The sequence below is a fragment of the Agelaius phoeniceus genome, chromosome 18, assembly GCF_051311805.1.
Source record: "Agelaius phoeniceus isolate bAgePho1 chromosome 18, bAgePho1.hap1, whole genome shotgun sequence".
NCBI classification, from domain to species: domain Eukaryota; kingdom Metazoa; phylum Chordata; class Aves; order Passeriformes; family Icteridae; genus Agelaius; species Agelaius phoeniceus.
Genome location: NC_135282.1, coordinates 10643467 through 10665715, shown reverse-complemented (window position 1 = coordinate 10665715; position 22249 = coordinate 10643467). Strand labels below are relative to the sequence as shown.

At 47.1% G+C, this 22249-nt stretch overlaps 5 protein-coding genes and 1 long non-coding RNA gene across 10 annotated transcripts in view; 3 read left to right on the top strand and 3 right to left on the bottom strand.

Annotated features, from left to right (window-relative positions):
• The first annotated feature begins 1561 nt into the window (after positions 1-1561).
• Positions 1562-6619, top strand: COQ5 (coenzyme Q5, methyltransferase). The gene is made up of 7 exons (XM_054645422.2): positions 1562-1807; positions 2182-2331; positions 2819-3046; positions 3763-3869; positions 5497-5585; positions 5791-5902; positions 6019-6619. The coding sequence occupies exons 1-7, from the start codon at positions 1660-1662 to the stop codon at positions 6118-6120; spliced, it is 936 nt and encodes a 311-aa protein (XP_054501397.2). The 5' UTR covers positions 1562-1659; the 3' UTR covers positions 6121-6619.
• A 127-nt stretch (positions 6620-6746) lies between these two features.
• DYNLL1 (dynein light chain LC8-type 1) lies at positions 6747-8988 on the bottom strand. Of its 2 annotated transcripts, none has more exons than XM_077187952.1 (3): positions 8887-8988; positions 8244-8381; positions 6747-7126 (listed from the first exon to the last, which is right to left on the bottom strand). In XM_077187952.1, the coding sequence occupies exons 1-3, from the start codon at positions 8980-8982 to the stop codon at positions 6989-6991; spliced, it is 372 nt and encodes a 123-aa protein (XP_077044067.1). In that variant the 5' UTR covers positions 8983-8988; the 3' UTR covers positions 6747-6988. The 2 variants fall into 2 exon arrangements, with proteins under 2 accessions (XP_077044067.1, XP_077044068.1); XM_077187953.1 differs by having other exon boundaries at positions 8843-8911.
• A 3313-nt stretch (positions 8989-12301) lies between these two features.
• GATC (glutamyl-tRNA amidotransferase subunit C) lies at positions 12302-14769 on the bottom strand. 2 transcript variants are annotated; one of them, XM_054645423.2, is made up of 4 exons: positions 14635-14769; positions 13604-13770; positions 13118-13221; positions 12302-12760 (listed from the first exon to the last, which is right to left on the bottom strand). In XM_054645423.2, the coding sequence occupies exons 1-4, from the start codon at positions 14758-14760 to the stop codon at positions 12702-12704; spliced, it is 456 nt and encodes a 151-aa protein (XP_054501398.2). In that variant the 5' UTR covers positions 14761-14769; the 3' UTR covers positions 12302-12701. The 2 variants fall into 2 exon arrangements, with proteins under 2 accessions (XP_054501398.2, XP_054501399.2); XM_054645424.2 differs by having other exon boundaries at positions 13604-13767.
• Positions 14770-14843: 74 nt separating this feature from the next.
• Positions 14844-16344, top strand: TRIAP1 (TP53 regulated inhibitor of apoptosis 1). The gene is made up of 2 exons (XM_054645428.2): positions 14844-14990; positions 15709-16344. Exons 1-2 carry the CDS (start codon positions 14844-14846, stop codon positions 15790-15792), a joined length of 231 nt encoding a protein of 76 aa, XP_054501403.1. The 3' UTR covers positions 15793-16344.
• Positions 16345-17994: 1650 nt separating this feature from the next.
• On the bottom strand, positions 17995-19662 carry COX6A1 (cytochrome c oxidase subunit 6A1). The gene is made up of 3 exons (XM_054645427.2): positions 19456-19662; positions 19019-19158; positions 17995-18264 (listed from the first exon to the last, which is right to left on the bottom strand). Exons 1-3 carry the CDS (start codon positions 19559-19561, stop codon positions 18184-18186), a joined length of 327 nt encoding a protein of 108 aa, XP_054501402.1. The 5' UTR covers positions 19562-19662; the 3' UTR covers positions 17995-18183.
• A 169-nt stretch (positions 19663-19831) lies between these two features.
• Positions 19832-22249, top strand: part of LOC129128367 (uncharacterized) — a 43870-nt gene continuing 41452 nt past the window's right edge. For all 3 annotated transcript variants that reach the window (XR_013184625.1, XR_013184626.1, XR_013184627.1), the window contains exon 1: positions 19832-20092. This is a non-coding gene — a long non-coding RNA (uncharacterized LOC129128367). The remainder of the gene's footprint in view (positions 20093-22249) is intronic.

Below are 22249 nucleotides of genomic sequence, written 5' to 3'. Positions count from 1 at the left end.
ACAGGGTGGGTGTCAGAGGATGGATCAGGGTCTTCTTGGTGGTGCTGAGAAATAGGACAAGAGACAGACAACAGGCAGAAACTGATGCACAGGAAGTTCCACCTGAGGACGAAGAAGAATTTCTTCACTGTGCAGGTGACTGTGCACTGGAACAGGTTGCCCAGAGAGGTTGTGGAGTCTCCTTCAGTGGAGATATTCCAGAACCATTTGGACACAATCCTGTGCCATGTGCTCTGGGATGACCCTGCTGGAGCAGGAAGGTTGGACCATATGACCCACAGTGGTCCCTTCCAGCTTGACCTGTTCTGTGACTCTGTGAATGGAGGTGGTCACTGGTGTCCATGACTACAGCATGAGAGGGACTCTCCAGGTCACTGCTCTGGTAGGCAAAGATCATCTGTCACTATAGCTCAGGCTGAGAAAAATAACCCAACAAAACCAAATATGCTTCGGAGGGCATCCCAGTGCAAAGAACATTGAGTTAAAAAAATATTATATGAGGAAAATAGGAGAAAATCGTGGTGTGGTCTGATGATGGTGCTAAAAGTCCCAATATGGCAGGAAGGTCCTGGGTGAGGGAGCCCAGCTCATGCCCTGGGAATGCAGTCCCTGGGCTCATTTTAATAGCATGATGTCATCTCTCCTGAGAATGGGTTAAGTAATTTTTTTGTATCTACAAAGCTGGCAGAACTCCTGGATGATTCAAGTAGTGTGATAAGCAGGGCAAGTTTTGGGAAAAGAAAAGAAAAGAAAAGAAAAGAAAAGAAAAGAAAAGAAAAGAAAAGAAAAGAAAAGAAAAGAAAAGAAAAGAAAAGAAAAGAAAAGAAAAGAAAAGAAAAGAAAAAAGAAAAAAGAAAAGAAAAGTTTCTAATGTGTCCTAATGCTCCTAACCGGAATCAAAGCATCTTTCACTCCTCCTTGCAATTCATCAGAACCCACAAACTCTCCCTCCCGTTCCCTACGAGGCTTCACTTTAAGTGAAGAAAACTGCAGAATTAAAAATCTAAAGAAAAGCTAAATAAAATAAAGTTGAACTATTTGCAAAATTATTCAAGTACACCGTGAGGGTTGTGTTTGGTTTGGGTTTTTGGTTTGGTTTTTTTTTCCCCCGTCACGTTTGTCCTCGCAACACCGGTTCCACCGCAGAGTAGGGGTGACACCGGGGGCGGGGGGGGTCGGTGACCGTGTCCAGCAGGAGCGGCGGCGCCTTGGGCTGCGGGGAACGTCCCCGGTGGGAGCGGGCACGGGCGGAGCGCTCTCCCGGCTCTGTCCCGGTAGGAGCAGACACCCGGGCGGAGCGCTCTCCCGGCTCTGTCCCGGTAGGAGCTCTACGGGCGCAGCGCTCTCCCGGCTCTCTCCCGGTAGGAGCTCTACGGGCGCAGCGCTCTCCCGGCTCTGTCCCGGTAGGAGCTCTACGGGCGCAGCGCTCTCCCAGGTCGGTCCGGTAGGAGCTCTACGGGCGCAGCGCTCTCCCGGCTCTCTCCCGGTAGGAGTTCTACGGGCGGAGCGCTCTCCCGGCTCTCTCCCGGTAGGAGCTCTACGGGCGCAGCGCTCTCCCGGCTCTGTCCCGGTAGGAGCTCTACGGGCGCAGCGCTCTCCCGGCTCTGTCCCGGTAGGAGCTCTACGGGCGCAGCGCCGCCCCCGCCGGCCGTGCCGAAGATGGCGGCGCTGCAGCTGTGGCGGTGCCGCTGCCGGGCGCTGCTGTCCCGGCCCGCCGCAGCTCTGCGGGCGCAGCGCGGCCTGGCCGCGGGGCCGGAGATGCATTTCGGCTTCCAGACCGTGACGGAGGAGGAGAGGAGGGAGAAAAGTGAGGGCGGCCGCGGCGGTGGGAGAGGGCGGGCCGGGCCTGGCGCCGAGCTGGACATCCCGGCAGCCGGTGATCGTTCTCCATCCACGGTGCTGGGGACGTGTGGGGCTGGGCCCTTGTTTGAGGCGTTACCGGGAGTCTCGGTGAATAATATCATAATATCACTGCTACTTCCCTCAGCTCGGGAAGGCTTTGCTTCTCCAGAGACCTTTGTCAGGCAACACGCGCAGTCAATTCAATCTTTTTTGCTTTTTTTGGTGGTATTTTTCAGCTCCACATAGGCAGACCTCCACAGGGCAATAAAGGACAAGTTTTACTTAGACATAAGCATTTTTAAGTAAATTGCATCTCATTCCCATGTCCTTTCTTTGCAGTTTATCAGGTCTTTGAAAATGTGGCCAAGAAATACGATGTAATGAATGATTCAATGACTCTAGGAATTCATCGGGTGTGGAAGGATATCCTCGTGCATAAAATGAACCCTTGCCCAGGAACACTCCTCCTTGATGTTGCTGGGGGAACAGGTAAATAATTTGGGTGAGTTCCACATGACAATGCCACACTCTTTTTCAGCTGTTTGAGTCTGCTCAGAATTACATTTCCCGCTTTTTTTTTTTTTTCTCACCCTTAGCTCCCTGTCTTTAAAGCTAGTGAAGCATCTACTTGACTTTCCCAGGGAAGGGTTGAGAACTGATATCTTTGTGTTTTGTAATATCTTGCTTTAAGGGTCTGAAAGTGTTATAGTCCTGCCATGTTATGTTACAGGAAGCTGTGTGAATTTGTAGAATATCATGGACTCTTTGATTTTAATAAGTTCCCTTTTTGTCTTTACCCATGTACACACACACACACTTTCTGTGTCTATTACAGTGTGTCTGAGGGGGTGTTTTTATAAATATATATGACTAAAAAGAAATAGTAAGTCAGTTGGATGTTCAAAGCCTTGTGTTTCAACTCCCTGGAGTCAGAAAATACTCCAAAATGTGTATCTTTCCTTTGAAACAACTGCAGGTGACATTGCCTTTCGATTCATTAATTATGTTCGCTCTGTACGACAACGCCAGCTCCAGAGGAAGCTCAAGCAACATCAGAATTTGTCATGGCAGGAAATTTTTGAGAGTTACCAGAATGACAAATTTAACAACTCACTAGGGGATTCCCAAGTGGTGGTCTGTGACATCAACAGAGAAATGTTAAAAGTTGGGAAGCAGAAAGCACAGCATCTTGGCTACTCTGAAGGTAAATAATGCTTTGTACTGTGGCTGGAAAGGAATTCCTGATTGCAAGAAATTGTGAGGGACAGAGGTTTTTTTGCTGTTTCCCTGTGTACATTCAGGAAGAGTGGGAGCTGTGCATGGGGAAAAGGAGCATGAGTTGCACATTCACTGATTGTGCATTTAGTCTGCTTGCCAATGACCTGGACATACATGCTCTACAGATAGATGTGGTCTTGATCCCTTGGGGACTAGGAAGCAACACAGCTGCAACTGCATCACATACTGATAGTCCTGATGGAGGGAGTGTGGCTTTTCATGTTCCTCAACCTGTGGGAGCTTTCTAGCAAAATGTGTTGAGTGTTTTGGCCATTGTTGCATGGTAAGATGTTAGTAATTGTCCATAGCTACAGTTTGAGCAGGGATTCTCTTTTACAACTTTGCCACAAATGGCAGCCAACAGTGCTTTCCACTATGATGCAAGTTTTGGGTAAAATCCTTGTGGCACATATTCAGTGTGTGTATGTGCAGAATGATGTTTTGGCTGATCTGCAAAATCAACTACTCTGTCTTGAAAGATTTGCAAGTAGAGGCCAAGGTGTCTTTCCTCTAACAAAACTGCAAAATGGAAATATTTGCTTTCAATATCACTTTAAAATAATCAATTCCTTCTAGAATTGATAAGTTCTAGCCTTTCTGGAGCAGTCTGAGCTCAGTTCTATGACTTGTCTTTCACTACAGGCTTGTCCTGGGTACTTGGGAATGCTGAAGAGTTGCCCTTTGATGATGATAAGTTTGATGTTTACACAATTGCCTTTGGAATCCGAAATGTAACTCGTATTGATCTGGTAAGTTACTGTAGTGTATCCTGACGTGGGGTCCTTATGATTTTTTATTCTACGAAGGAAGCAAACTAGGAACTCCTTTGGATAAACGAAGATGCTAGTCTACTCCTGAAACATTTAAAATAAGTGGCATGTAGTGTGCAACTTGTGTGAATAGAAAATGCAATTAAGTGCCCCACCTTTGTCATAAAAAGATAGATTTATACCAGTTGCACCCAATCCTTCCAGCTTGGCAAGCCACCCAGTCTCAGGTTCCTAAGGCAAAGGGCTGCATGTTACAGTCATTCCCCACCTTCTCCTGACCTGTGGCATGGGTGGGTGGATCTGCACATGCACAGAGCAATCAGGCTGCACATCTCAAATCCTCCTGCAGCACCTGATCCTATATCCCACCAACAGTGGGTCCAGTGCTTCCTGTCCCCTTCTGTTTCCCTGCCTGAGCCAACAGAGCTGCCAGAGCAGAGTGGGAAGGAGGCTGCTGCCCCCACTGCTGTTGAACCAGCCTGCTCAGCCCACTGCTGCTGAGCGTCTTTACAGTGGCTGGTGGCAGAGCTCCCTATAAAGAACAAGTATGATTTTAATTAGGATAAATAGTACTCTTTTACTCTATCAGATAGTTCTGAACTATCTCTGTCCTTTGAGAAGGACTGGCTGTTGTGGGGGTGACACCTGTCTGGAGGCACTCGTCTGTTTTGGAGGAGTGTGTTACAACCTTGGCAGAGCTCCTGTGGAAGGTGAAGCATTTGGATCCAAACCACCTTGAACCATTTTCCTTTGAACTTAATGTGCATGTGGCTTTTCCAGGTGCTTTGTCTGCACCCTTCCAAGCACAGGCTCTTTGCCTTCATGCATACAGCAGTGTGGTCACAGAGCTCCCTGGAGACCTGATACAAAACACACTCAAGCTGCCAAGACTTGTGCAGAGCTCCTGTGTAGTGTTGATATTTTATCCCATAGGAACAGGACAGTTGAAGTCAAAAAAATGTACAGCCTTCAGAGGTTCTGGAATACAACTCTGCTCTTGTATGAAAGAACATACAGTTTTAAACAGGATTTTGTCTAGATTCTTGTTAGGTGTTCCATTTTGATGCAGGATGGAATTTTCAAAGTAGCCAAAGATTTTCTTCTTTCTCTTTCCTTCCTGTTCTTACACATTGCTCATCCGAAACCCAGTATCCTTCTTTCTTTGAACCTTTGGGTGTGCCTCACAGTAAAATCTTTTGATTGAAAAAAAATTATCATGCCTGTTTTTGATTTTCAGTTTCTTGTAGCTGAGTCACCTTCTCCCTTTTGTGTTTGGTCTGTAATTATAAGAGCTCAGCCAACAAACTTTCATCAGTTGCGAGTAGGGAAAGAAAATTGCAAACCTGACATCACAGTTTTGACACAAAACCTTGTAAAAATCTATTTATGTAACAGCAAGAGTATTTGTGCTTTGGGTTTGTGGCACATTTGGGGCTTTTTTTATACTTGTCTTGGGATGCTTCTCTACAGTAAATATTGCAGATTGCCAGTCAGGATACTCTTCATTCCCCTCAGTTCATCAGGGTTGCATGATAACATCACATGGCATGATAATAGGCAGGTGCTGTTCTACAGAAGCAAACTTATCACATCTGCTTTGTCTCAGGCACTTCAAGAGGCCTATCGTGTGCTGAAACCAGGAGGAAGATTTCTCTGCCTTGAATTCAGTCATGTCAGCAACCCTCTTCTTTCCAGGTAGGAGCATGGTGATGCTTTATGCCAAGTCACAGGGCTCTCTTGTTTGTACTCAGAATAAGATGTGGAGACACTTTGAGACCACATCTTGGTGCACTTTTAAAGCAGCTACAGACTGTACAGCCTAGTGGCACAGAGAGCAGCTCGTGTTGGAGAGGGTTTAAATTTGTTTCTGTTAATCTGTATTTACCATCTCTCTGTGCAGGCTCTATGATCTCTACAGTTTCCAGGTTATCCCTGTTCTGGGTGAGGTTATTGCTGGTGACTGGAGATCTTACCAGTACCTTGTGGAGAGCATCCGACAGTTCCCCCCTCAGGTAAGGCAGGATTTCCCCAGATTCACTGACACACAAAACACAATTCCAGCATAATCTTGTGGCCAGCTGGCTTACAGGCCTTCAGGTTGTTAATACTTATGGCACTTATTTTTCAGGAGGAGCTGAAGGCAATGATAGAAGATGCAGGCTTTTTCAAAGTGGATTATGAGAATTTGAACTTTGGCATTGTTGCCATTCACTCAGGTTTCAAACTCTGAGTCTGGGTACCAAAACACCAAAAGTATCATTTTCATGAGGGATATGAAAGCTGTGGAATTTTAATGGGATCAAAAGGAGTCCTGAGAAGTTGTGCAGCAGACACTTGCTCAGCAGCTGGGCTCAGAAGAACACAAGTGACCTCTCCCCACCAGAAACCTGTGCAGTGACTCCACTGGTGTTTCTTACACTTGCATTTCCCTTCAAGTGCAATGTAAAGGATGTGGCCAAAACTGAGCAATGCTGACAAGCGAAGCAAGTTGGCAGTGGGTGTGGATAAAGACACAGACTGATTAGTCTCCAAATAAGATGCCTTTCTTTTTACTAAGCTTTGAAGGAGGATATTATACTTGTGAGAAGTAACTTGGATTTATGAAGTAACTATGGACTTTTATGAAGCTGTTATTATCTTTGTCATCTGGAGTTTAAGGATTTTCTTCCCATGACTCCTTCTTTCAAAGGCAAATGGAAGGCTTATGAAATAAAAGGGCTCTGCATCAACTTTTTTCCACTTAAATCAGTCTTGTAAGAAGGTTTCCTAAGAAAGGATGGATTTGGGGTGTGGGAATCAAGGTGGGGATGTTCATCCTTCATTCACATGGCAATAAAGAGGGCAATTCAAGAGGGCAAAGGGATAAACGATTTTATTAGCAAAGAAGCCATCTTTTGAAAGAAAATAAATACAAGGAAGACATTTTTACTTTTTTATATAGCCACAATGAAAATACCAGCCGCTACAGCAAAATCCCTGACCATTAACAATACAATACAAGACCTGAAGATCAAGATGTGTTTCCCCAGGAAGGCTGAAGGTGGGAATCAGTGTGCAGTCCTGTGCCCAGGTGCAAGTTTCAGTAACAGTCCATGGCTCTAGCCAGACTTGAACAGAAGAATAGCGACTTGGCCGAGGTAGAAGTAGATGAAGTGCTTGGTCTCATGAGTCACATAGCTGCCAAAGTTCCTTCCCACGATGCAGTGCCACGTGGGATTGTATTTCTTGTCAAATTCCTACAGAATAGAGAATTAGAAAGTCAGCATTTTCATGGTAATTATACTTATATTGTCTAACAGTTGGGGAGGCTTTTTTGGCAATGACTTGTCACTTGATAACAAGTATCACTTTTGGAAGAAGGCAATTAAAGAGCAGCATATGCTCCTAAGCACAAGGATCATCTGTCACTTTATAACTCATCTGCTGCTTAGTCATACCAAAAAAAAACAAGTGCTTCCAAGCAGAGCAGGAATAAGCTTAAAACATATGTTTGGGGAGGTAACTTTTCCCCTACAGTCATGCCATGATCTCAAACCATAACTTCTAAGAATTTGTCTGCTTATTCTGAATCTCTGAATCTCCACTGAAACTGGTATTTTTCTATATTAGCTTCTGTTTCTGAAGCTAATGGACTTCATTAGCTTTTTTTTTTGCAGTAAGGATGCTGAAAGAACACTTGATGGAAAATTCTCTGCCATATCTCTGACACCTGGTCATGAGATGATGATGTGACACTGCTGTCAGGAGCCTGCTACAAACAAACTCCTGTGTACAGGTCTACAGTGAGCAAACCCATGCAATGAGTGGATTTATACTGCAGTACCTAACAGCTGTCAGCTGAAAAGAATTTTGTGTGGACATGGAAGTTTCTGTTCTGCTCAACCAAACCCTTCAGCTCCTTGCAGCTCAGTCAGGCTCCCAGTAGGAGTCAAAAGAGAAAATGTGACAAACTGTAAGCTATGAACCATCTGTTCAGCATTAGCATGAACAGCTTGTCTTACATGTGGTGGGAAAGGCAAAAAACCAAACCCACTTATTACATGGTCGGCAAAGCACCACTCTTTAAATAGGCTGCACAGAGCCTGTGTCTTGTACCAGCTCATCAGTCACAGGGACAGCCAGGTGCCACTCTCTGCTCAGCTGGACAATGGGGCAGTGGCAGAAAAGGTGTAAGGCATTACAAGAGAAAAGCAGAAGCACCTAGAAAGGTCCACATAAAGGGTGGGGAACAGAACAGAAAGAAAGTCTAACTTGATTATCTGGTGCCTCTAGAACACGTTTCTCTAGAGCTACTTGCCTAGCAGCGTTCTCCCCCATTGATTTTTCATGAGCACATTATAAGCCAACATCTACCTTCTTTATGTGAGCAGCGATGTCCTTCTCGATGTTGTATTTCTCCAAGGCTTGAGTTGCACATTCCACCGAGTCTTGCTGCATCTCCTCTGACATGTCCGCATTTTTGATCACTGCCTTTCGATCACTCATGATTGCCTGCTTGGAGAAAAGGAAGGAAATTCAAAGTTGTAGGAGCACCTGCCAGAACCACCTGCTGCCCCACGGGTATCGCCGCGCGGTGCCCCCGCCCTGGCCGGGAGTGCCGGGCACGGCCCCGGGCAGGGCCTGAGCAGCGGCGGCTCAATCGCCGCCTCACGTTCGGCACCCGCTCTCCGGCCGGAGCCGCACAAGCACCGCCGCCCTCCCCAGCCCCGCTCCAGCCCGGCGCCACCCGGGAGCCCCGCGAGAGAGCGCGGCCGCTCCATCGCCCGGCCCGACGGTCCTTCCCTGCCCCGGGGGAGGCGAGGAAAGCCCGACACGCACGGCCAAGGGCTCGGAGCCCCGTGTGGCTGCCGGGTGCCGCCGGCAGCTGCCGGGGATGCGGGAAAACCGGAGGCGGCGGCCAGGGAAGAGCCCAGGCACGGTGGCACCGCCGGGACACGCGAGGTCCCCGGTACCGGGCTGGCAGAGTCTCTGGAGCCGCCTGCGCCCCGTCCCTCACCGTGCGGGCGCTGCAGAGCGGACGGCGCTGCGCTCTGGTCCGTGCGCGCCTCGCAGCGTCTCTGCCCCGCCCCCTGAACGGCGACCCCCTCCCCATTGGCCACCGGCACCGCCTCTCGGGCTCCCATTGGTCAGCGCTGCCGGCCCCTGAATGCCCATTGGCTGAGGCGCGGCGCCCGGCCGGGTTTTACTGCAGCATTGTCTTGCGGCCCGCGATGCCCCGCGCCGCGTCCGTTCCCATGGCAACCGACGGGACGCAGGGAGGTACCGGGGGAACGGGGCTCGTGTTTTGGGATGGTCACGTAGGTTTGGACTCTGTATGGAAAGCTTCCAGTCCTGACTCCCGTGCTACTGGTCTGCTGCGCCAGGGGAGGTTTAGGTTGGTTATTGGGAGGAATTTCTTCGCAGAACTGGTGATTAGACAGTGGAAGGGGCTGCCCAAGAGAGGTGGTTCTGTCACTGTCCCTGCAGGTGTTTAAGGAAAGACTGGACATGACACTGAGTGTCGTGGTCTGGTTGACATGGTGGTGTTCAGTCACCAATAGGACTCGAGGTCTTTTCTAATCTAATTCTGTGATTCTGTGTGGCATCATCAGGTGATCCTGGGAAAAAAAAACTTGTTCCTTAAAGTATGCCCAGTCTCGAAGGTAGTGTAATTTGTTCACCAGCTTCTGTAAAACACCTTTCCATAGGTGATATGTGGGCCCCAAAAGCCATTTTATTATTTGCCCCAGCCTGGATCACAGAGATGCTGAGTTTAAGCAATAACAGACTTAGTTTCTCTTTGGAACAAGCTCTCGTTGGGAATATCCCTTTCAATAGTATGTTATATTACTGAAAGAATACTGGGATATTACCTAGGGCTGTTGTTTCAGTAATATGCCCTTTACTGGAGTGAAGCCCACCCATGTCAAAGGAAGGAGTTCCACAACTTGTGAATGGCACTTGATCACCTGTCCTGTTCACTAGTCTGTTTTCAGTTGTGTCTTTTCAAGTCACACTTAAGTACCTCTGATAGAAATCTCTGACCCATGTTTACTGGGTATGATCAAGTCAGCTCCAAACTTTGTTCCTTTAGTGAACCAAATCTATCAGATTTTTATGTCTTCTTTTGCAGACCTCACTATTTCTGCAACTCTTGCCTTTTCTGTTTGTTTGTGTTTGGTTTGGGGGTTATTTTGGTTGGTGGTTGGGTTGGTTTTGTTTTGGTTTTTTTTTGTTTTTTTTTTGTTTTTTTGTTTAAATGAAGCAAGATGTTTTGGTAGAACCTCGGTGCTCTGTTTTCTTAGTTTCACTCTCCCTGGGGCACTTTCTGCTTACACTCTTGTCAGCAGATAGAACATTGCTGTTGAGTCTTCCACAGCTGATCTGTTAATAACAGGACTCTGAACTATGTCTACAGCAAACAGCACAGGATGATTCAAAAGAGGTTTTTAAATACTGTTTGGTAGGACTCCCATTTCCTTGTAGAAATTTAAAAAAAACCCACCTCAAGAGCAGTCATTCACCTCACTTGCAATGTAAATATTTTGCATATTCTTACAGTGTAGTTACCTGCTCAGTGTCATTCAGAGCAAAAGCAGAATAACTGCAAGCAACTCTTTGCTTTTGCAAACTAAGGCAACCTCAGAAGAATACACTGCCCCCAGAAATACTGAAACTGCATAATGTAATATTTTTGTCACTCTAGAATATCTCAGAAATAACTCCTGACTCACAGGTTTTAACATTCCAAACAGAGATACAGTTCACAACTTTGCTTGTGTGCTAGAAACATGAAGAAGTTTTGAATGGCCTTGGGGCCACAGTAAGTAATTAATTTCCAGAACTGTGTTCAGTATCTGCAGCACTTGCAGTAGTTCTTTGAGTACTGGACAGTTTAGTGCTGACAGAATGGAACCATTTAACAATCTTCCAAATGCTCCAACTGAACTTCAGAAACACCCATGGATCTCTGAGGAGGTGGCTGTGTTTGGTAGCTGCAGGCAAGTTTCTCTGCATTTTTTGAGAAATGGTTTGCTGGAGGAACAATTGTGATGACGACTGCAGGAAATGGCAGTGTGGGTGAGGTGCACGTTGGTAATGAGAAACATTAAAGCCTGGGATACATCACAGTCCTACTTGGTAATCAAGAGTATAAAAGTAGAGTTTCCCTCAGGACAGAGCTGCAGGGAAAGGCAGAACAAATAAACACAGGAAATGATAGCAGGTGTAGAGGAGGTGCTGAAGAAAACTGGGTAATGGATAAGGCATCTCATGAGATTGCTCTCCCAGTTTAGGCTGTAAGCACTTTTCATGAGGTGGTTTTTCACTCTGTGTTGCACAACCTATCACTGTACTAACAGATTTTTCCTGGGGCTCCCAGTTAATAACAAAACATAAAATCATCATTATTACCAATAAAACTACTTCCATCTTCTTTTCTTTCCACAAAGGCAAAGAAATCTCCACAGTGAAATTTTCTTTGTAAACCTGGGATTTATATGCAAGAGCTTCCAATCTAATTTTAGATCTACAGTTTGGTGGTGGTGGAAAAATGTCAGCAGCTCTAAGTGAGGTTATCTCCATGGTCTCCAGAGAAACTGGATCCATTTACTGAGTGCTGCAGTGAATGCAGGGGAACCAGCACATGAGGGGGTGTCTCTCCCTCTCCCAAAGTGCAGCCAGGGCCCAGTGGGGCTCAGCACCATCCCCTGGGGCTCAGCACCAGCAGTGATAGACCCACGGAGGCACTGACATGCCCTGCCCCACAGGAAGCTCATCTGCCCTCTGTGAGCTTTTCTTTTTGGTGGTTGCAGGTGTCTGAGTCAAGGTTGTAATTCCCTTATTTGTGGTGAAGGTGCATCAAACCCCTTCATTAAGGAGATGTGTGTTTTCCACTTTAAATGCAGTTTGGGCTGCAGGGAACAAGCATCAGGCAGTCTGTTCTTTCCCTAGAGTGTGTGGGAGCAGCACTGAACTGGCAGTTTTAAGTTTAGCCTGTGCTGCATTGGCAATGTGGGATCATCTTGTCCAAATTGTTGGTTTAGTTGTTGCCTTTAAATAGTTACTTGATGCTATTTTGGGTTAAAAGCTCCTGCAGCCAGTCAGTTCCCTCTCAAATTCCTCTTCCTTTTTCTGTGTAAATAATACTGTCCCCATTCTCTTTGATAGCCAAAGGAAGAGGCCAAAATGGATAGATCAAGGGGGGACTTCTCAAAGTGGGAATTACCCACTTTGATATTATGATTGTGGTATTGATCATATTGATTGATAGATATTTGAAGTCTTTCCTTGTTATGATTTCTATACACCTCATAAATTCCTTACAGGCTGAGCTTGTATATTTGTAAACTTCAGCATTTGCAGGGTCTGAATCTTGACAAGTCTGAGACTAAAGCAATAATACAGTGTCACAGTGTTGCAGAGGATTGGAGTAGTGGTGTTAAATAGAGGCTTTATTTCAATACCCTTGAAAGAATTCAAGTATCACAGTAATTACATGTTTTATGCATCTAGGTGAGTATATTATGGATGCTTATACAAATAATGAGGTAATTGCACAATTAAAGAGTGGGACAAGGGTTTGCTCTCACCTCCAGACAGCAAATTCACTTTGCCAAATAAAAGCACCCAGGTCATCTGCCATGCTGCTGTCCAGCTTCAGAGACATTGAATATTTCAACAGCACTACTGAACTTTTACACTTTCTTTCTTCTGTCTTGCAAGTGCTCTTCTTCTGACCAAAATACATGCCAAGGTGTTTCAGCTGTGACTGTGCACAAAACTTCATTTTCCCCAAATAATATACTGAAGGGGCATTTAGGCTCTGGGCTGTCATTGAGAGCCCTGCAGAAAAGTCTCTCGTTCTTCCAGCTTTAGTAAAGGGATGTTACCTGAGAGAAAACAAAAAACAAGTTGTGTGAGACCAGCTGTAAGCTACCTTGTGGGCATGACACCGTGGCATGCAAGTGTTTCTCCAGTTTACTCCATGTACAGGCTGCCTAAATATCCTGAGAAAGTCAGGGAAGTAAGTCCTGCCTGACATGTGCAGTAACTTCAGAATCAGGTCAGCCTCTGTGCTGCTTCTGGACCAAGAAATTGCACATGATTTTATACAGATGGCTACAGTAATTTCTTTTAGTGCTCCCTATTACTTACTAGTATTTCTGATACTAAATGCAGCTATGGCAGATTATTTTCTTCAGGTTAATTCAGATGAGATTAAGAGATTTTTGTAAGCAAGTCAATACCTGGTGGAGCCACAAAATACTCCTCTACTTTCTCTCTGGCATTTTCCAGCAGTTCTTTGGTGCAGTTGCCTTCTGTCACATCATCTTCTCTGAGATACAGACACCTGAAGGACAAAGGTTATTGGTTGTCTTCAAGCTGTTGTGTGAATATGAGGTAGGAAGGGTGGTTTATCTCTAAATCTGGTGTTGGTCTCTTAAATAAACACTGAGACAAGTACTGGAACATTTTGAAGCACTCAAAAATGGCACTGGCAGGCATTGGGGGTGCAGTGTGACAATTAAGACAGATTAAAGAACTGAAGTTCACCTTTGCTTTGCTCACACATAAAAATTACACAGCCAATGACAACTTTCCCCCACAGGGAACCACAGGAAGACGTTCTGAGCAAAGGGGCCACATGCACGGTGATTCCCAGGGGGAAAAGGTCCCAGAAGCAAACACTTTGATGCATGAACAGATAAAAGGAGGCTGCTGTGATTCACCACCTGTCCTCCAGCACTGAATCCATGGGTTCCACGCCATCGGTGTTCACTTCATGAAGCTGATCAGCAAACTGGATCGCTTTCTGCAGCCGCTCCACACCCTCTGCATCCCGGAAATCCACCAGGGCCAGGTGCTCCAGGTGCTCCAGCACTTCCACCGACACCCTCTGCTGTACAAAAGCATCAATAGGGACAAAAAAAGTCAAAAATGAACAAGTTTAATAGTGCTACTTTCTTTTAATTAGAAACTTTTTGTGGGGGTACCAGTTGTGGGTTTCTCTGGGTCTGGATTGAAGGCACTTGAGACAGTAGTTCATGTTTGGACTCAAGTGTTTATTATTTCTTATCAGCAAAACAGTCTCACTACTGTGAGTTCGGCAGGTTTTCATTAGAAGGCACAAAATGGCCCACAATCTCTTGTTACAAGGTCTTTTAAGACTAAACTGTCCAATTAAGAGCTGACACCTATGTTATTTTCCCTTTTAACCCAATAACTGATCACAAGGAGCCCACAATGCGGACTTTTCTGCCCAATTACAAAATGCCACCCAAACCCACGGAGAAGAAGGAAGAAGAAGCATGAAGAAGAAACCCAGGACAACACCCTGTGCCCTCCATCTTGCTTCCATCCACTACATACTAAAAATCCCAAAACCTCAATTTCTCACCAAGTGACACACCTACACTACTCTCTATAATCTATTTCACCCTTTTGTAGATTCTAGTCTGTTCTGAAGTTTAGGAACCTTTCCCCATGAATGAGGATCAAAGTCAGTGCTCCCCTGGGGGTCAGGGCACCCCAGAGCAGACAGAGAAACATTCCCGCTGTTCTGGGTTTCCACACTTGTTACACGTCAAAAACGGAGTTTACAAAGAATCCTAAAATCGTTAAGGCTGGAAAAGACCTTTAAGGTCACCAAATGCAGGGAGCCGCTGATCGCTGTCCCTCTCGGGGGAGATTAACGGGTGGTGTAGCCCTTGCCCGCCTCGCGGGGGGCGGAGCGGCGGTGCCCGAGCGGTGTCTGCGGTGTTACCCGGAGCGGTCCCTGCGGCCGGTGCCCGCTGTACTCGCTGTGTCCCCGGTACCGGTGCCCGCTCCCCGGTGCCCGCGGGAGGCCCCGCCCGGCGCGGAGCCACGGCCCGAGGAGCAGCGCGCGCATCGCCGCCGCCTCCCGGCCCGCCCGGATGTGCGTCAGTGGCGGCGCGCCCGGCCCGGCCCGGCCCGTCCGGCGCGGCCGCCGCGATGAACAGCGTGGGCGAGGCGTGCACCGAGCTGAAGCGCGAGTACGACCAGTGCTTCAACCGCTGGTTCGCCGAGAAGTTCCTCAAGGGCGACAGCGCCGGCGACCCCTGCGGGCAGCTCTTCAAGCGCTACCAGCTCTGCGTGCAGGTGCGTCCGGCCCGGGCCCTCCGCTCCCTGCCCCTCACGTCCTTCCCCGCGCTGACCCTTCCACCCCCGGCCCGGTGCCCCCGGCAGCCTCAGGCCTCAGCACAGACCCCCACACGCAGCGCTGGGTTTGTCCCGCCCCTTGTCTGTCGGTCATGACATGAATATTTTACAGGCGTTTCCTATTTTTATTGTACATTTCTTAAGGCGGATCTGTAGAGGCTGCAGCAGGTTTCTTTTAGAGTGACTGTAGCTCAGTGAGTTCTCAGTACATTCTTCAGCAGCTCTAACGTTGAAACGTTATTCAAACCAGCATCTCTATCATTGAAGCTTTATTCAAACCATCCTTTAAGACTACTTTTTCTAGATCACTTGCTTTTTAGATGATTTCTATTCAGGCAACAAGCCATAGGACAAGAGGATACAGATTTAAGCTGCACCAGGGAGGTTTAGGTTGGACATTAGGAGGAGTTTTTTCACAGAAAGGGTTATCAGATGTTGAAATGAGCTGCCCACGGAGGTGTAGGCAGTGTTTAAGGAGAGCCTGGGCATGGCCTTGGTCTGGTTGACAAGGTGCTATTACTCACAGGTTGGACTGGATGATCTCAGAGGTGTTTTACAGCCTTATTGATTTTGTGGTTCTGTGCTTTGTACCAAAGATAACATCATGAAGCCCTATAAAGAAGTTCTGAATTTAATTATTTGGTTTTCTTCTTTTCAGAAAGCAATAAAAGAAAAGGACATACCCATTGAGGGCCTGGAGTTCATGGGCCCAAGTAAAGGAAAAACTGAGAACTCCTCCTGATGTTGGCAGTATGGGTGGAGTTACTGACAGCAGCCTTTGGACTAAGCACCATCACCAGGTGTGCCACAGGTGCCACCTGGAGAAGACCTTTGTTAACTGCTTTCTAGGAAGTGAAAAAATGTTCTCTGCTTGTGAAAACAAACAGCTAAAAGAAAAAAACCCCAAAACTGGATAATGTGGTAACTGCTGCCTCCTCGCCAGTGAAACTTGGTGGTGGTTCAGCATCTGATGGCTTAAAAATCCATGTGAGCTTCCTACTGAATGTACTCTGCAGTGGGGAATGCTGGTTGGAGTGGGCTGGGATGGGCTCTGTGACTAATTTCTCTCGCTTATTTATATAACACTTGAAAGTGTTTAAAAAGAATATGAAGGGGGTTGATGTACTTGCTATCATCTCTATGCTGCTGAATTTTGGTGATGAAATTAGTTTCATGTAATGCTGAAGGGCTTAAGCACTGTTTTGTGTCAGCTGCAGAGACGGTTTAAGAGCACTAGTGGACCTGCAACAGCTTGGCTAAAATAAATACAACCAGGTTATATTTTGTTCAAGTAGGTAACTGTGCAGTAGAGTCTGATTGTGCCCCCTAGGAGGCATGGAAGTGCCTGCTCAGCAGCTGAAGAGAAGACTTTTAATGCAGAGGCTACTTCAGCCTTTTCTGAGGTACTGACACATCCATGAACTTGGAATTGTCTCTCTCCTTTTAGCATTACACATTTCTGTGGTTTGATCCTCACACAGGGATGGGGCAAAGCTTGCCCCTCTCCTTACACCAGCACAGGGGAAAAAGATATTATGGACTGGGGACAAAAGATAACTTCATAATTCTGGAATTACAGTGAGAAAAAAAAAGAAAGCTTCCCTCTCAGCTTTTAATTACTACTAATTATTTAAAGATTATACTTTAAAAAAAAATACAAACTAAAAAGGTGTAGTTCTCAAATACTACAGCTGGCCTGTCTGCACCACAGCCCCTCACAGAGCCCAGACCCTGAGTCCTTGTGCAGAGGATCAGGAACTGTTGCAGCCTGAGGCTGTTGTGCCTGTGCCAGTCACAGAGCCAGGTGAGCCACACTCCTGTTCTCAGGTGCAGAGAGTTCCTACAGCACTGAAAAAACAGGCTGTTGGCAAAGTGCTGCAGGTCTAAGGGAAGGATCTATAAATAGCATTTTGGAGACAGTTGACTCTGTAGCTTTTCTTTTTTAAGGAATAACATACAAAACCAGTTTGCTTTTCTATGATCTTAGTGTAGGGCTAAATGTAATGTGACTTTGTCAGCTTTAAAACTGTGCCCATCAGTGCCTTGTACTTTCAACACAGGAAAACCTGTCTGAGCAATCTTCTACTGGTAAGCAGACAAAAAAAATCCCATGGAAACATGGGGAAGGGCATCCTGCAGTGGCACTTTGAGATTCTCTCTTGCCATCCATCACTCCTTTCCACAGCAAGATGCTAAAGCAGCTGCTGTGTTCTACCTTTTGGAGGAACCACATTCATGACAGCTGAGATAGAGCTCACATTGTGCAAAAACCACGGAAGTTATAGTAAGAAGTGGAAAAGGGTTTACTTGTAGTGAGCTAAACCTTGAAAATGAAAAGTTGTACTGGCACAGGCTCAGGCTAGTGGCTCACTATTTCCTTCTGCTTCAGGCAGATTCTGCATGACACAGTACATGCTATACAGACATAAGCAGTAGAACCAAAATTGTGTTTTCTTCTGCAAAACCTGTGTGAGACTTTGTACAGACTGCAGCTTTATGGAAAGCAGAGTGGTGAGCAAGATATGTGCTGATGTACCTGAAAATTTGAGAACAGTGTGAAGGCAGAGCTTAGCTCAACATCTTTGCTGTTCTCCCTGTGCCAGAAGGGACCAGGGAAAAATCACCTTCATGACTGTTAATAAATATTGCAAGAGCTGATAATGGAGAATGTGCTTCAGTATATATTGACTATTAATCCATGTATCTGTTGTTCTGGCTGTGAGTTTAGTCATCAGTTAAACCAGACAAAAACATGAAATGGTTTCATGTCCTATGCCAAGTGCATTCCTGGTGTTTGTGTTAGCAGACACAGGAACATGTGCTACCATTCAGGCAGTCAGACCCCTTTGCTCCTGTGCTCTCTCCTGGGGGAAACCTTAATGCTTTTTGCCAACACTAAACTAAAAAACTCCAAAGGATTCAGGTAAACAAGTCAAATCCCAAATTCACGTTCAGAGTTGTTTATTTAAAGGGCCCCATCACAAGCACACAGGGGGCCACAACACCACTCAGCTTCATCACAGAAGAAACACAGAGTTTCTGAAACTATGACCCCAGAAATGATGGCTCCCACTCAACATTCTGGTTCAGGATGGGGAGAGCCAAAGTTCTGGCTGTTGGCAGGATCTTGGTTTTAATCTTCATAACCAGTTGGGAGAGGGTTAACGTGGGGGTTGTGAAACAGAGTTTTATTCCCATCACCCCAGGGGAAACGCTGTTGAAAGAAGAAAGAAAATCAGCCAGTGGCAGCTGTTGAACAATCCCTACAGGCACCTGAAACCAAGAACAGTACACATTCAAATATCAATTCTCCCAGGCAATTAAGTGACAGGACAGGAAGAAATAGCCTCAAGCTGTGCCACAGAAGGTTCAGGATGGACATCAGGAGGAATTTCTTCACAAAAAGGGGTGCTGAACATTGGGACAAACTGCCCAGGCTGCTGGGGTCACCATCCCTGGAGGTGTTTACGTACAGACTGGATGTAGCACTTAGTGCCATGATCTGGTTGACAAGGTGGAGGTCTCAGAAAACTTTTCCAACCTAAATGATTCTATGATCACACAGCTTGACAGGCTGGTGAATTAGGCAAGCTGGCTCCCAGGATGTAGGGGAAGCAAGAGCTGGAAAGCTTTGCCTCCCTTAGCTGGGAGCCACAGTGGGAGCACAATCGTTGCTCTTAAACAAACATTGTGCTGTATTATGAGGACCCCAATTTTGAGTATTTTGGGATCTGTATTACTTTAAGTACGGCAGCTCTAGGACTGAAACATTTTTCAGTAATACATTAGGAGGATCACTCTGGGGTGGGAGGGCCTGTGAATGTCATGGGTACTCCATCAGAGCTGTGACAAACTCTCACTGCCTCAGAAACAGCCGTGAGTTGGTATCACAGCCATCTCACGCAGCAGTCTCAGAGGAAGCTCCGCAGCCGTGCAGGGGAAGAGGGCTGTGACCCGGGCAGAGGTACCTTGGTCCGGATGCGGAGGTGCGCGTAGGGCACGAACTCGGGCCGCTCGTGCTCGTGCTTCCCCTTCAGGTAGCAGTTGAGCATGCACACGGCCACGCCGGGCAGCGCCACCACGAACGTCAGCGTCTTCCACATGCGGGCTGGGCAGCGACAGCGGGATCAGAACAACGAGCAGGGTTCTCATCAGCGATACCGACCCCACACGCGTTACCGCAATTAGCGCATTAACGAGGCGCTTATGAACCTGAGTTCCACGCCCGAGCGCGGGTACCCTCCCCGTTTGTAACGGGGATCCGGACTCACGGTTTAGCCCCGGTTCAGGCCTCACCGAGCGCCGGCCATGCCCCGTTCCCGCAGCGAAGGGCACCGGCTGTCAAGGGCAGCCCCACGCCGGCCGCGGGCGCCGGCTCCGCCCTCGCCCCGCAGAGCCCCGTTACCTCCGCCCTCCTCGTGTGCGGCGGCCGCCGCCAAGCCGCGCCCCGGCAGGGAGCGCGGGGCGGCGGCACCGAGCAGCAGGCGGGACACCCGTCCGAGCGCCGCCATGTCCTCCTGTCCGCACAGCGGGACCGGAACCGGAACCGCGCCGGGCGGAACCGGCGGCAGCAGCGGCCGCGCTGACCTTGAGCGGGGCCGCCCGTGCGCATGCGCCGCCCTGCGCGAGAGGGGCGGGGCAGTGACGTCAGCGCGGTGCGGGCTGAGGGGCGGCCCGGCGCCATCTTGGGGCTGAGGGCGGAGCGGGCCCGGGCGGGGCTGGGGGAGCTCGGCCTGGGGGCGGTGACAGAGACACTCGCTTAGTTTGGAGGTGATCTCGGGGGGCATCGTGTCCGTCCTATGTCCGAACATTACCGTGTCAGACCATGGCACTCAGTCTTTCCTTAAACACCTTTAGGGACGGTGATTGCACCACCTCCCTGAGCAGCCCATTCCAATGTCTGATCACACTTTCTGTGGAGAAATTACTCATGATGTCCAACCTTAACCTCCCCTGGTGCAGCTGGAGGTCGTTTTCTCCTGTCCTGTCGCCATTGCCTGGGCGAAGAGGCCGATCCTCACCTGCCTACATCCTCCTGTCAGGTAGAGAGTGATGAGTAGTTCCGAGATTGAAAAGTCCTCGGGCTGTGGGGTCAGGGAGAGTGCTGGGGATGTCCCAGGCATGAGGGAATCAAAGAGGCCCTCAAATGGTGCACTTCTGTTACCACCAATGTGTTTTTAATTACATGGATTCCTGGCGTGATTCTACTGAAATAATAACATCGCTTGAATGAACGCAATATCTCCAGAAAAAAAAATATCTCTAGGTCTTCTTTTAGTTCTTTACTGGGGCCTGGTGGTTGGCTGTTTGACTTTTGGTGTAGATGGACAGTACATTTTTCAGCACAGCAAAATGAGAGGATTCCCATGGTGCATATAGAAACCGTTACAGTAAAAAAGCAAAGAAACAGAAGTTTTGGGAAGGACAATGGTAGGGGCTTGTCTGAGAGGAATGACATGAAGTTTTACTCCGAATAAGGTTTCTGTTGGAAGGAGGAGGTTGGTTGGCCTTGTGCACACCTTGGTCCCATGGAATTGGTCACTTCTCTGTTGCCAAGACCAAGGAATGCAGCCTGCCATGGCTGTAAGATGGGGAGATGTGTTTGCTGCTGGGGAACAGGATTTCTTTACCCATTTTCACTTGGAGCAGGGCTTGTGTCCAATTTACTGTGTAGTATAAAGGAATGGTAAGATGGCCAGAACCTTGGAAGGTTGTTGTGAAACATACCTTGGCATAAAAATATTGCTCAGTTATTTACTTTATCTGGGCACTGTAAACTGTTAAAAGTGCTTTGGTTTCTTTGTTCTTCTCTTATTTTTTAAAATTACAATTACCTCTTCCAGTACTTTGCTTTTGTATGTTTTTATTTAATACATAGTTTTAAGGACTGCTTTGTTTCCATACTGAAAGAAGTTATTCCCAGGTACTGTGTGTACCTGCACAAGTGTTCTGTCATCATGGACAGGATGCATTTTGTACAAAACAGCCCTCAAACCACTGGGGCTTGCCATGTGCACACACACCTGCTCTGCTAAATCCACACTGGAGGGAGATTTTGCCTTTCCACACCTTCATCCTCTGGATTCAGGCTTATGAGATGTCCAACATATCAGACTTTTAATTTGCATATGGGGTTTTGGGGGAAACATAAGATCTGAGAATTATTTGGTACAATATTTCAGTGATGAAACTAAGACTAAGTTCTGTATGCTAAAGCAAATTTGTAACAGGAACTGTATAAACAAAACTAGTCCTGTTTGTAGCAACAAAACTTTTAAGTAAGCAACAGACACTAATGTTTACGAACAAGAGAAAACAAAGAAATAAGCAAACAAAATAAGAAAACAAAGAAATCAGCAAAATAAGCAAACATCTGTCTAAGATGAGGGAAAATTCTCTCTAAAATGAAACCGGTTTGTGAGCTGTGCTGCTGCTGCAGCAGCCTCAAAACACCACCTGCAAGTGTTAAGCAGGAGGTGAGAGCAGCCAAGGTTTGCTTCTCCCAGGTTCTCCCTGGCACCTTTACTCCTCTGACAGTCTAGAAAATGCCCTTTGGAGAAGGCAGAAGTGGCACCTCCGAGCACAGCTGCCCCAGGAGCTCACCCATGGAGCTCTAAGGGCTCATGGTGGGGAGCACCTGGAAATGGTTGAAGTCTGTCCTGAAGCTGAGTGTGGTAGCAGGTTCATTACAGTCTGAGTTACACGGATTTAAAATGGGTCTGCCTTAGTCTTCATCATCCCAGCAGCTGTGATTAATCTCTGTATGAGGTGTATCAGGAGTCTGGTGGGTCTGATTCACATCTTTAAATGTAAATTAGGAGTGACTGCTGGGAGACACAAAATATTCCATAAGAATAATTTCTTTAGCTGAGGGAAGACAGGCAGGTATTGAAAGAAACCTAGATATTTTATGAGTATTGTGAATAATGTTTTGATGTAGTTGTGTGAAATGTGTTTAACTCTACAATATGTGATGGTTGTTATCACTGTGATGATTGCAGTCCTCCTGACAGCACGTGTTTGTACAAAGCTGTGTGGAAAATGAGGGAACAGTCAGCTCTGACTCTGCAGCTCTGTCTGAATTATTGACCCATGGCATGGGAAACCCTTTTGTACTCACCACTGTGCCCTGCAGAAAGAGAATCAGGTGGGGTTTTCCCCCAGGGAAAATCGGAGGAGCCTAGAACTTGATTTAGAAA

Coding starts and splice junctions, on each gene's coding strand:
- TRIAP1 (XM_054645428.2), top strand. CDS start 14,844: ATGAACAGCGTGGGCGAGGCGTGCACCGAGCTGAAGCGCGAGTACGAC. Junction 14,991..15,708: donor GCTACCAGCTCTGCGTGCAG/GTGCGTCCGGCC, acceptor TCTTCTTTTCAG/AAAGCAATAAAAGAAAAGGA.
- COX6A1 (XM_054645427.2), bottom strand. CDS start 19,561: ATGGCGGCGCTCGGACGGGTGTCCCGCCTGCTGCTCGGTGCCGCCGCC. Junction 19,159..19,455: donor CGCACACGAGGAGGGCGGAG/GTAACGGGGCTC, acceptor GTCGCTGCCCAG/CCCGCATGTGGAAGACGCTG. Junction 18,265..19,018: donor ACCTCCGCATCCGGACCAAG/GTACCTCTGCCC, acceptor TTCTTTCAACAG/CGTTTCCCCTGGGGTGATGG.
- GATC (XM_054645423.2), bottom strand. CDS start 14,760: ATGCGCGCGCTGCTCCTCGGGCCGTGGCTCCGCGCCGGGCGGGGCCTC. Junction 13,222..13,603: donor GATTCAGTGCTGGAGGACAG/GTGGTGAATCAC, acceptor TTTGTCCTTCAG/GTGTCTGTATCTCAGAGAAG. Junction 12,761..13,117: donor GTATTTTGTGGCTCCACCAG/GTATTGACTTGC, acceptor GTTTTCTCTCAG/GTAACATCCCTTTACTAAAG.
- DYNLL1 (XM_077187952.1), bottom strand. CDS start 8,982: ATGGGGAGGGGGTCGCCGTTCAGGGGGCGGGGCAGAGACGCTGCGAGG. Junction 8,382..8,886: donor CGCTCTGCAGCGCCCGCACG/GTGAGGGACGGG, acceptor TTCTCCAAGCAG/GCAATCATGAGTGATCGAAA. Junction 7,127..8,243: donor TCGCTGCTCACATAAAGAAG/GTAGATGTTGGC, acceptor TCTATTCTGTAG/GAATTTGACAAGAAATACAA.
- COQ5 (XM_054645422.2), top strand. CDS start 1,660: ATGGCGGCGCTGCAGCTGTGGCGGTGCCGCTGCCGGGCGCTGCTGTCC. Junction 1,808..2,181: donor GGAGGAGAGGAGGGAGAAAA/GTGAGGGCGGCC, acceptor CTTTCTTTGCAG/TTTATCAGGTCTTTGAAAAT. Junction 5,586..5,790: donor AGCAACCCTCTTCTTTCCAG/GTAGGAGCATGG, acceptor CTCTCTGTGCAG/GCTCTATGATCTCTACAGTT.